Source organism: Orbicella faveolata, unplaced genomic scaffold (genome assembly GCF_042242905.1).
Source record: "Orbicella faveolata isolate gen_17 unplaced genomic scaffold, um_ofav_v1 contig_24, whole genome shotgun sequence".
Lineage (NCBI taxonomy): Eukaryota > Metazoa > Cnidaria > Anthozoa > Scleractinia > Merulinidae > Orbicella > Orbicella faveolata.
The window spans coordinates 27645439-27658263 of NW_028301552.1; the positions used below are offsets into that span (position 1 = coordinate 27645439).

The window sequence follows — 12825 nt, forward strand, 5'->3', positions numbered from 1 at the left end:
TGTGAGGGTATCCCGTTTCAAGTGTCACCAAAAACTTGTTGAATGGGGCTTTAAAATTGGCTGATGAAGATTAGATTAAACTCTGAGGTGAAAAGCATCTTTGTTCAGCGTCGTTAGCGTTCCCGATCGATGTACCGTTGTTTGATCTCATATTTGTGACTGGCAAATAATTAACAATCATTGGACGAGATTGAGGAAAATATGGTTATTTGTAAGTGCTGAGCAGAGGAGGCAAATAATTGATCTACGAGACACTGACAAATCACGATATTTTGCAACAACCGAGTTCAATAATTGTTTTATCACTCTAGAACCAAGTCTGTTTTCATATTTAAATCACTCTCTGACAGCTCAGGGAAGCGATCTGCCATTTTTCACACGAGAGCGTGGCTATAATTTCGCTGGAGCAGAACATTATTTGCAGCAAAACACATTTAGAAGTACTACGCATGAGCATGCAGACCATTATTTGTAGGCAGTTATTTGCAGGTCACGTGGTGGGTTCTCGGCTAATGAAATGAAAAATGAAATGCATCGAATGACAATCAGATATATCCATAGGGACATCCGTCTCTACTCCCCTTTGTCCCAGGGAGTGTTTAAAGTCCAGTTATCTTTTACCAATACAAAGATATCGCTGTGCTTTTATTAGCTGTATTCTCAAATAACAAAACTATTGTGGACGAAGGTGATCAAAGTCGAGAGCTACTATGGAGAGTTATCATTATTATGTCACAAACTACTTACATATATCAGTTGTTTGTGCTCCGTAACTAATAGACGAATTCTCAGTAAGCGCTGCTATGTGGAATTTGTAGTACAATCCGTCGAAGGTATTCCTCCTGTTTGGATTTCCCCTACCAACTAGTGCGCACAATAGTCGCGTTTCTATCGTGGCCTGTGGCACTGTGAATACCTTAGACATCAACAAAATGAACGTCAGACTCCGGTTAAGACGCACACTACGAGGCATTTCGTTAATACTGGCTAGGGACCATAATGATTATTAAGACAAATCACAATAAAACATTCATATTTCTTTGCCAACAGACAGTTTGAGCGCACCTCTAAGAAGTAATGAGGGGAAGTCAGAACCTCATCTCCCTTTATGTTCATAGCTATCAAGTACACAGCGGTACCAGTCGTATTCTGCACAGGATCCCACTTCAGTGAGATTGAGGTGAAATTCTTGTTTGCCACTGTTGGTATTCCAGGTGTCGGTGATGTAGATCCATCTCCAACCAATGTCGAGGAGAGGTTCGTTATATGCGTCAAAAATCTACAACTTGCCTTGCAACTACCTGATTTCAACTGCAATTGAAGAGAAGGCAATAACATGTTAACCAGGAATTACATATAGTGGTAGTAGCAAGTCATGTGATCCCTTATGGTTCTTCCTTGAATGCATTGAAGTCGCTCCCTCATGCCTCAGTCGAGGACAGAGTAGTTACGGGGGCAGCATGTTTTTTAGTAAGCGTGCGAAAAGGCGAAGCGAAATAAAAGACCGAAATGCAAAATGGCGATCTCGCGCAGCAATCTTTTCACTGGCACTGCGGCTTTTTTTCGCTTCACGCTCGATCCACTTAGAAAAACCGGACATACTCGTACCTGGGGTGACGAGCATCGTTGTGACCCGTTGTCTATTGTGTCAAGAACCAGTAGCCTGCTTTCAAAGATCGATCAATGATGTAGGGCAGTGGTTTCCTCATACTGCTTTGAATGGGGCTGCTGTAATCTCATTTATCAGTTATATTTGGGGATTTCCCGCTATATGAGTTATAATTTCAGCCAATCTTTCCGCTATCAGTCAGTTTTACAGATCTCATATCTCAGCTATTAGCGAAAAGTTAAAAACTTTGACCAAATTCTCGGCTATCTGTTAAACCTTATCCAGACCCTATTTTATTTTAAGTAGCCTTTATCTCTTCAGAGCCGATTTTCGCAGGGGTAACCCATATCAAGTGGAACCCAGGAAGATGTAGACAGGAACTGTAAGAACACTTAAAAACATGGCCAGGACCGCCCAATAAATCTCACTCGAAATAGTGTGCATTTAGTTCCTAGGTTAAAAATGGATTCTATAGGATGAGGCGAGTGATAGAACTCAGTCCGAAGCTTAACACAGGAGCTGTAACTTACTCTTGGAATTGATAAAGCCAGTAAGATGGATACAACGTAAGGTAGATTTGATCCTTCATTAAAAAACAGCAACGATGACAAACAAAGAAACAATAGCTAGATTTTAAAAGAGAAATGCAAGAGATTGTATGGTTCCTGTAACAACAAGAAGGCATCAAGAGCGACAGTTACCTAATTTCGTCATCTTCTTAATAGTGCGAAAAACTCTTATAAACAATTTCAGTTTCATCTAGTGTATGAGAGTAAAAGTGAGTGCAGAAGATCTAGTTTTAACTGTTCTATTTTTCATCCTGCTTTGTTTCAAAGGTGTACAATGAGCTATCTCAGTACTTACGCAGGTTTGCAGGCATTCTGTTTCATTTAAAAAGGACTTCCAAATCTCACATGGTGATAAACACTAAAATATAAACATATTAATAAAAGTATTAATTACTTTGTCAGCCTTTGTTTTTGGGTGATCTAGAAATCACCATAAGCTTTTTTGATATTACGGAAGAAAATAGCTGGGAAGGCTATTAGATGTCTCGCAGAATACATAAATTAACGCTTTCCAGTAATTATAAACCTGCCACATTATGCCCTCTTGACGATTCAATTTGTGCAGTATTTGATGCAGTTTTCAAAGCAAACATCAAATCCTACGCAATGAAAACGCGATTAAAAAACGCAATAAAAACGCAAAACGCGATAAAAGCAAGATAAAAACCCGTTGAAAACGCGATTGTTGGTTTAAAGCATTCATCATTAGCGGAGGGGCATTAGCCTTTTAGTTGGACATGTAATTTAAGGAGGAAAGAGTCGTAAAGGCAAAGGGGGTCGGGGGGAGCTAGGCGGGTTGAAAATAACGTTGCAATTGTTACTAACGGAAATCCACCATGGTAGCAAATTACCTCTTGACAGGCTGTAGTCTGGCAAGTTTTCTCCGAGTCGTTATTGTGACTTCCAGTCTGTAATAAAAATAACACTTGTCGAGTTAGCGACTAGAAATTAACGTTTCATGGTCAGTGGACATTTTCTACATCTAAGGGGATCTCTACTAACGAATTAACTTCATTTCAGAAATATAAAACAATTTCCGCGTCTTTATAAGGTTATCAAAACACGAATGAAAATTTTAGGGAAGGAAAAATGCTGTTACAGCCGTATGGAGTTCTCGCAAACATAAACTTATGACTGTTGTGATAACTCGATAAAATGAGGAAAAAAGCGTTGTTTGCTTCGATCACCAAAATTTAAATTCTTTTTTTTGTTTTTCTTGCGCCATCTCCGATCTAGATAACTGCAAAATTCAAAAGTAAAATATAAATCCATCCTCGGCGTCGCCGTCGTCATCGCTTAAGCTCCCTTTAATTTTTTTCACGCCGGAGGAGCTGATCCTTCTATTCATTGTTCTGCAAAGACCGCGACAGGAAAACTGAGCTAGCCGCGACACGTCATTATTCTAGATTTTATTATTCTGAGTGCTGTACTTCTCTGAGCACAATGTTTATTAAATATACCGTAGATCTGGAATAGCGATTCAGTCGAACGGACATTAGGGGTTGTTTCATTCATTCTCATTCCAGAGAAAGATCAATAATTGTGCGCAATTTTTTAATTGCTTTTTAAATTATAATTTTTAAAAGACTTCAAAAAAGTGATATGAAGAAATTTCCGAATTATACACTGGATGTTCTTTCGCTAGATGAAGTAAACCAGAAACTTATCACCTGCTGGCTAAACAAGATATGACTCTCGCTGTAATTGGTTAAAAAAGAGAATGCGCGTCGTATTTTTCTGTGTTTTGGCAACCACATACAAACAAAAGTAAACTTTATTTATCTACAATCGAAATTATGGGGGTGGCTTCATATGGCTAGTATCTTCGAGGAAAATTTAAAACATTGGGGGAAAATACAAATGCCGAGTAGAGTTCTTAAATGTCTTAAAATTGATTTCTAGCTATTGTTTTGTATTGAAATCGTTTTTAAACTTTTTCAATAACAAAGGCGTAGGATTCTATCATGATCGGATAGAGGACGACTTGAAACGAATAGAAAACATCCTCGCTTGAAAAGAAGACATCGTGATCATTCGTTCCCAACAAAAGACTGACTTTCACAAGCACATGAACATAAGCATAATCAACAAAAAACAGACACAGTTGGTATTATGTTGTTCTTAGCGCCATTTGTTAGGTAAATTTCCTTGAAAAACAGTAAATAAATAACATCTTAGTCGGCTTCTTAGCTGGCTTATGCTCAAGTGAACATCAGCCCTAACGAGCAGTAAGTAAGTCAGAAGTTCTCTAGTGCTTTGCAGCTAATATTTTAGAGTTTCAACTAAGCGCAGCAACAAAGGGAAGCTTTGCATTATGTTCGTGAGGTTAATAAATGATCTGATACAAGAACCGGTTTGTGATGCAAATTAATCAATTAATCAAAGTCATCTTACTGAGATAAATGTTTTGAAACTGACAGATAAGTGACACAGGACGTTCAGTTTTATTCGAGTTATGAACAACGCAAGGCAACGCATCAAGCGAGTTCACTTTAAAACCGAAGTTGAGATATCTGAAATATACATTGTTTTTCACCTTGTGCCTTATTCTGAACCTGTTATTTTATGACATTTTGTTAAAAAATCAGTAAAAATACCCGCAAAGAATAATACGTGACTTAAACGCAAATTCGTGAAAGTGCAGTAACGGAAATAGTCTTTTAATTTATAAACTCAGTAAGGAAGTAAATGTGCTACTTTCAAGGACAGTTCTTTACAGAAATCGAAAAAGCTTTGCATTAACATTCGTTCGATTATCTGGTACCATTGTGGCGTAGTTTAAAATGTTGTTGAGGATTCAGAAGATAACTATATTATATTTCATTTTACAAAGATCCACCATAAGCATTAAGTCTTTTAGAGGCAACTGGCAGTTTTTGGTTCTCCCGGACATGCGGCATTTTACATCACAAAATAATCAAATTTATTATTTGGCGCTGTTATCGAATTTTCTAACGGAGATAGCAATTCATAAGTGGATGCGAGATCATTAGATCTGTCTCCAAATCCAAACAGGAAAAACAATTTTTTTTGGTGAGTTTTTTTTCCGCGTTTGGATCCCGCTACTTCGAATTCGGTTATTTCGAATTCCCCGTTATTCCGAACTCAAACACATTTCTCCTGGATTTGTCCTAGTTTTTTCAGTCACTCACTATTGGCTATTTGGAATTTCTGTTTCCCTTGGCCTAAAGTAAAATCTGTTTATTTTGAACTTCATTTGTAGAGTTGAAAAATAAACATTTTCACGACCTCAGACCACGCTAGAACATAGCTGGAAGACTTCAATTTAGGCTTTCATGGCACTTTAATTTCATCTGCCCGTACATAACTGCGATGAACTGTACACTCAGAGGTTCTCTTCCAGCCCTTGGGCCAATATAGTAAAAAGTGCACTCCATCATGTAGATTACATATTAATTGTTATTTTCATATTTAATGCTGACCTGGTTTTTTCGAACTCCACCAATTCGAACCATTTTTCTTTTCTCTTTAGAGTTCGAAATAGCGAATTTCAACTGTCTGACGCACTTCTGAGTTTCAACGGAAACTGCTAGAATAGTTGCATCTCTCTACATCGTTAGTCAAGCGTAACAACCTTTATTTCAATATTGTGGTTTGTGTATAGTTGTAGAGGCTAATAATTAATTTAAAATAACGTGTAGGGATCTATCACTAATATTAGTTCTACACGGTTTAATTGAAGCCGCCATCTCGTTTAAAAATCGTTGTTATCATACTGACTTTAAAATGAAACCAAATCATTTAAGACCCTAATATCATTCCATTTTGCAAAAAGTTCCGCATTGTCTCTCACTAAAACCGCGCCGTTTATTAAACGAGTAATCTTCTTACCGGCAATGTGATATGTAGATTTCAAGTGGTCGATGATGCCGCTATTTTGCGAGAGCAATATAATAGTCCACAAAGGAAACCAAGTCAGTCTTCAATGCCGACATTTGGTTTTGACATCTAACAGTTACCAAAATAATTTGTCACTGTTTGAGATAGACAATGCATTCCCGCATCAAACACGAACTAATTGAAGGTTGTCATTTGAAAATGGAATAAAGTTTATAACTAACATTTACCTGTTATCATAGGTATAGACTGCATAATGAGATTAATATTAAAGCGCGCCATGAGTAGTAAAGAATTCGTGCTGATCTATTGTCGACCGCTCTCATTAAAACTGAACATTATTTGCGCTAACTTACCATAGTGTAGCAGTTGGCGATGCAACGTGCTTTAGTGACAGTATCGCTACTTGGAAATGTCCCTTGAACGTCCAGAACATTTATCAAAAACCAGGTTAAACATAACCATTTGCCGACGTGGACATCAAGTAACAAGCGAAGCGTCACCATCTTTGTCCTCTAAAGAGCCATCAAAACATTGCTAACTATCCCGCCATTTCTTGAGCAAACTGCGTCAAGCCACTTGAAGAGGAACCCTAAAGATTAATTTAGACAAAAATCAAGATCAAGCTGCAACTCAAATGGTACAAGGATTCTGATTGGATCAGCATTGTTGTTAATTCCTGTTGGGGTCAGCGTTAAACCGCGTGATGACGTAGTAAATGCATGAATGACGCTGAGACAATTGTAAATCAGCGTTTGGAAAGGTGATAAATTTTCCAATGGCATTTTTTTTTTGCTGTTATCTTGGTACTGACTTTCGATTCTGACCATGACTGTTTGCTCTAAGTGTTTTCAACTGTGGTGAGACGGTTGAGTAAACAAACGAAGTCTTCAGAGCTATTGTCAAAGAACCGACAAGTTAATCACAGGAACAGGTTTTGCATCATTCGATTCCATATCAAACAAAACAAGAGGTCAATAATCTTCTGAGCGTACGTGCTCAGGAGTACGTAAACATCGCTCGGCAAAGTTTTCACCGGCTGTAAACTTTAAATTTTCAAGGTAAAGGAGAAAACTTTCGAACCGTTCGGTCTTCGGACTGTACTTTTACAGTGCCATGCGCAGTGGCTTCACGAAAATTTTCAATCGCCCTTTTCACGGTAAACTTTTCTCATTTGCCTAACAATCGAATTTTAGCCAGTTTCGGGCAATTTCGCCGTTTCCGCCAGGAATTGCTCGCATGCAGTTAGGATTACGTACAATTCTTTTTAAAAATATCTTAGAAGCCGTTTACGTAGCTACTTCTGTCGACTCCATTTGTATTGCACTATTGAAGATGTGAATATCCTTTTTATGTTGTGCGTTATCAATTAAAAAAATGAGAGAGAGAGAGAAAATTAATTTTTCGTTCGGGAAGAAATAATGGTTATATACGTAAATCTTGCTAGGGGTCATGGCACAATGAGCAAGACATTACATATTCAGACAGATCGCTTCTCGGAAAAAGAATTTCGAGTTTTTACCCTGCTGGCAGCTTTAGGCGAGCGGGTTCGCGGGATAAACAGAATTCAAGCCTACGAACTCTTGCTCCCCAGACTGCAAACGTTTTTACGAATCTTTCAATTAAGGCTGTCGGAACAAAAGTGCGGAGTAAATTCCGCGAGAAGAAAAATAAATGCAATTGGCTCAGAATTATTGCTTCCTCAATGTTATTGAATAGGATTTATCCTTCTCTGCACGTATTCTCGAGATCATATCAAATATATTTGCGATGGCTAATTCTTTCAAATCAGATTAGTTCCTTCAGAATGATCTAAAAACGAAGTAATTAAGAATCTTTTGAAACCCTAACAATAAAAAGGACGTACCTAGCTGATGCGCTTTTGATAACATTTCCAGGAGCAAGTTTAAAATTAAGGCAGTTGGTTTCAAATTAGTCTATGAGGATTGAACTTTATCACCCACCTGCGACTTAGGTAAATAAGTGAAGATTGAAAGTTAGCTTTATGCGATAAATATATGCCATTAACAATTTACGAACAGCTACACTTTCACACATCGAGTGCGTTGCCACAAACGGGGCTCCTATAAGAGGCATTAAAAAACAACGTAAGATTTCGCTCCTTCTCTAGTATACTTATAAGACGTCAATTTAAAACAGCTACAAACGGCGGCCCTATACCAGGTAGCAACAACACGAAACGTCTTGTAAAGCTTGCACAAGTAATTATAAAAATAAATCCCTACCGCAATTCCTAACAGATGGGACCGTCTCTCGGTATATTATGTCGAATAGCTGCGGGAAATTAAAAATTTTGCACCGTATCCACAACTTCGAGTGCAGTGCAGATCGTCAACAAAAGGTTTAGAAAAATTTAGCGTCAGTTTTAAACTAAAGCAAACGGTAAAATGCGACTCCTAAAGTAAAATCCTGTATTATGTCATATCATCAAGTTATCTAGACCAGCTGTGTTAACTATTCCTGACATAATCCTATAGTCAACGGACATGGCCACTTCAGGAAAACATAATTTTTTAAATCTTGTGCGTCATTTCTCTCACGTTCGAAATCAAAGTGCAAAACCTTGAAAAGCAAAAAGTGAGGTAAAAAATTTACGACACCCCAGTGATCTTGACTAATGATTTTGCCAACATTTGACTGATGTTAAGTGAAATGAAATGGTCCATTCGAGAAAGTTAATCTTTTTCACGGTATTGCGCAGTAGGATATCTTTTACCATCATTGATTATTTCAGTGATTATGGTTATTAAGACGGCAAAAATACGTCTATTCACATTTTCCCCTTTTTTTCAACGAGATACCGATCGGATGGCATCCTTGCTTTATTTTGCCAATGCCTTATCACATCACGATCGTCCCCGACATGTTTTCTAATTAATCAACTGACAGACATTAGCTGTAGCTTTTGCATAATTGTTAAGTTAAACCTGATTTGCATTTGCTCGCTAATTTCGGCATAAAAATCGTTTTAAATCTCAAAACAAAGGATGCTGTTAGAATGTTAGCACTTCCAATAATTTCACCATTATTTGAAAAAGCTGTAATTTTAAACTCAAGTTTGCTCAGGGAATTTTTTTGTCTTTTCCCAGAGCACTTGTTACTTTACGAAGAGTAGACGGGTTTCTGAATTTCTCAGTAAGAGTTTCCATGCTGCTCGGGGAATTAGAAGCTGAAATTTAAGGCATGCAAGTTATTACTCAAAAAGGTCTAGTCAGTCTGTAGACAGTATCATGATCAAGAAAACAACTTCTTACAGCTTCAGTTTTAAAAGAGTGACACGTTTCTTTATCACTGAAACATGCAATGCTTTCCGACTTGCGGTTTCGTTACGTCACTGGCACATCGACAAGGCCTCGCAACCGCCGAACAGCTAGCTACAGGCTTTACACTGAATGAAATAACCATCGCCAAAAATATATATGAAAATCTTGGACCGCATACATTCTCAAAGCCTCCGGCAATCCATAAATCAGTCTAATAATGTCTACACTAAGCCGGAGAAATCTGAAAACGCAACTTGATTTCTATGGCTAGGCCTACTGTCCACACTAATCCGTCACAAAGCGGAGCTTTTCGAAAGCGCTCTTCAAACCGGAGAAATTTGAAAACGCTGGCTTTGCGTTTTACTATGGACTAAAAATATTCTGAAACGGAGCTCTTTGTTAACGATGACACAACGATAATCATTTGATTTTCCTGCCAAGTTTCAGCTGAAACACAAATCCAAAATGATTGTTGCGTTTTCAAATTTCTCTGTCGGTAGTGTGGATGGATAACGTTTGATACGTTTTCAGAGTGAAAACAAAAACGCCGTTTTCAAATTTCTCCGGCCTGTGGACAAGACCTCGGTGGTCTGTTTGGTTATCATGAAGTTGTCGTGTAGAGACCATTCAATCATACCTTCCGTATCCTTTGTGGTTCGGAATCTCAAAATTAATCTATGTTAAAAAGTAGTTCCACCTTGTTGATATGTTTCTCGTTGCTGAATGACATTCAGAGTCAGGCCGATAACGCTTTAATTTATTTCTTAACAGTACAGAAATCAGTGAGGGGGCTGCACAAATGAATTTCAAATACGTGGGCAGTTTAGAAGCGTTGGTTCACTCCCGTAACTACTACAACAAGGGGCTTAAAAGGCTGTACGTCAAGGTTTGCGCATTAAGTTTAGCCTCAATTTTTCAAATTCGTCGTTTGCAATCCGTGTTAATCTTCTCCATCCTTAGCCATCCTTGTTCCTTTATGGTTTATCATTATCTCTTTGGTGTTTTGCTATTTTATTAAACTGTTTAATATTTTCAGGTTTCCTACCATTTAAGGGTAATTTTGTATGTGGCCAAAATAACTCAAAATACCGTGACTGAGCTCCATTAAAACTGCCGGTGAAATTTAAAAAGCATTTTCTCGAATTGATAGAAAACAGTTCTCAGAAGCAGCACTAGCCAAATAACTCAACATTCGCTCCACTTCAATGAAAGACATTGACACAGGTCAAGGTTTCTCCAGCTCCCATGTGGCACCACTCAACTTACTATTAACTGCACTTGTTCGCGTCAGTCCTCCCAGACATATTCTTGAACTTTGAATCTGACCAGTAGAGAAAACATCCCACGCCCTGCAATGATCTTTTATCACTGCTAACGGCTGTCAGCCGCATTGGGAAGCATTTAAGGACGTTCGTGCTAACTGTTTCTGCACATCCTTCCTGCGCACTCAAATTCACACGCTACGTCATGCATAAAGCGCACGCGCCAAGCACTAAAATGAACAATGATGGGGCAGATGGCCATTGCTATAGCTTTACTTGGATTTAACGATCTTGGACGTTCCGTGACCCCTACTTTCTTTCCAGAAACAGATTGTATTTACAATTATATCCACATTGTCCAAAAGTGAACAAAAAAATCAGTGTGGGAAGTTAAAAAAAATTTCAAGATTTCTGTTCACCGGACATCGAGTACTGCGATCTCGCGGCTGCAAGGCGCGTGAAACTATGGTCGCTAAATAGTTTGTCTTTGATTTCTCCGCCTCGCGAAACATATATTTAAGTAATGGGGCATGCACTCTTGCTGGTATGGGACTCAAGCGTTGGTGCCCGGGATTCAATATCACGATGCTCAACGCCATGTGAGATCATTTTGAAATTCTCCTCAAAGCCAGCGAGCGGAAGTCTTCTTTAATGAACTTGTAAGCTAAAGGACATGGTGAAAGAATGTTATAAATAGATTCAGTAGCTCGTCAATCTCAGTGCAGCGTCGACAAGTCAAAGTGTAACTGTCACCAAGCCTTTTCTGCTGTAAAAAAAAAAAAAAAATGTACGGCGAGTGGTGTGTGCTGAACTACGGGCGAAAGGGTTCAATTGCATCTTTTGTTTAATTGCTGCTAGGTCCTATTCAGTGATGGTTATGAATATAAGTCTGTATCAACAATACTTTTAATTCAGATATGTTAATGCTCGCGATACATGATATATGTAGAAATGTTATCAAATATGTATTTTCTCTCGGCTATTATGATTTTTTACAGACACCATGAGGATGTAACACTGATGTATGCCGGATGCGATATAACACCTTTAATAAAAAGTCTATCGCATTTTAGGACAATTACCTTCAAAGTCCACACTCTCGCTTGAGTCCCATACCAGTAAGAGTGCATGTCCCATCACTTAACCATATGTTTCGCGAGGCGGAGAAATCAAAGACAAACTATTTTTATGGCCAATAATTTTGGTGTGGTCAGAAAAAATGGGAAGGGTAGTAGTTCTAAGTGAAATGATCATCGCAGTAAATTTTCCAATTTAAGCAACTGGAAAGAAGAAGCCTGAAAAAAGTCAGGGCTTCAACGGGATTCGAACCCGTGACCTCCGCGATACCGGTGCGATGCTCTACCAACTGAGCTATGAAGCCACACATTGGGAGCGAGGTCAATTAATTGAGTTCATATCTTCCCGTGAGTGAAATGATGTGAAGTATATATGAAATAATTCATATTTGAACTGCGGTAGTAGATGAAAGTGAAATGATCATCGCAGTAAATTTTCCAATTTAAGCAACTGGAAAGAAGAAGCCTGAAAAAAGTCAGGGCTTCAACGGGATTCGAACCCGTGACCTCCGCGATACCGGTGCGATGCTCTACCAACTGAGCTATGAAGCCACACATTGGGAGCGAGGTCAATTAATTGAGTTCATATCTTCCCGTGAGTGAAATGATGTGAAGTATATATGAAATAATTCATATTTGAACTGCGGTAGTAGATGAAAGTGAAATGATCATCGCAGTAAATTTTCCAATTTAAGCAACTGGAAAGAAGAAGCCTGAAAAAAGTCAGGGCTTCAACGGGATTCGAACCCGTGACCTCCGCGATACCGGTGCGATGCTCTACCAACTGAGCTATGAAGCCACACATTGGGAGCGAGGTCAATTAATTGAGTTCATATCTTCCCGTGAGTGAAATGATGTGAAGTATATATGAAATAATTCATATTTGAACTGCGGTAGTAGATGAAAGTGAAATGATCATCGCAGTAAATTTTCCAATTTAAGCAACTGGAAAGAAGAAGCCTGAAAAAAGTCAGGGCTTCAACGGGATTCGAACCCGTGACCTCCGCGATACCGGTGCGATGCTCTACCAACTGAGCTATGAAGCCACACATTGGGAGCGAGGTCAATTAATTGAGTTCATATCTTCCCGTGAGTGAAATGATGTGAAGTATATATGAAATAATTCATATTTGAACTGCGGTAGTAGATGAAAGTGAAATGATCATC

The 12825-nt window shown here is 38.5% G+C and overlaps 1 protein-coding gene across 9 annotated transcripts in view; it reads right to left on the reverse strand.

Moving 5' to 3' along the window:
* Nucleotides 1–12825, reverse strand: part of LOC110065300 (uncharacterized) — a 64356-nt gene that overhangs the window by 26309 nt on the left and 25222 nt on the right. For 4 of the 9 annotated variants that reach the window (XM_089292999.1, XM_089293001.1, XM_089293000.1 and 1 more), the window contains 5 exons: nucleotides 6393–6628; nucleotides 3030–3086; nucleotides 2474–2536; nucleotides 1066–1311; nucleotides 748–916 (listed from right to left, as the gene is read on the reverse strand). In XM_089292999.1, coding sequence (XP_089149125.1) covers nucleotides 748–916; nucleotides 1066–1311; nucleotides 2474–2536; nucleotides 3030–3086; nucleotides 6393–6542 — 685 coding nt within the window. In that variant the 5' untranslated portion in view covers nucleotides 6543–6628. The other 5 variants (XM_020772427.2, XM_020772429.2, XM_089293003.1 and 2 more) reach the window with 5 other exon arrangements.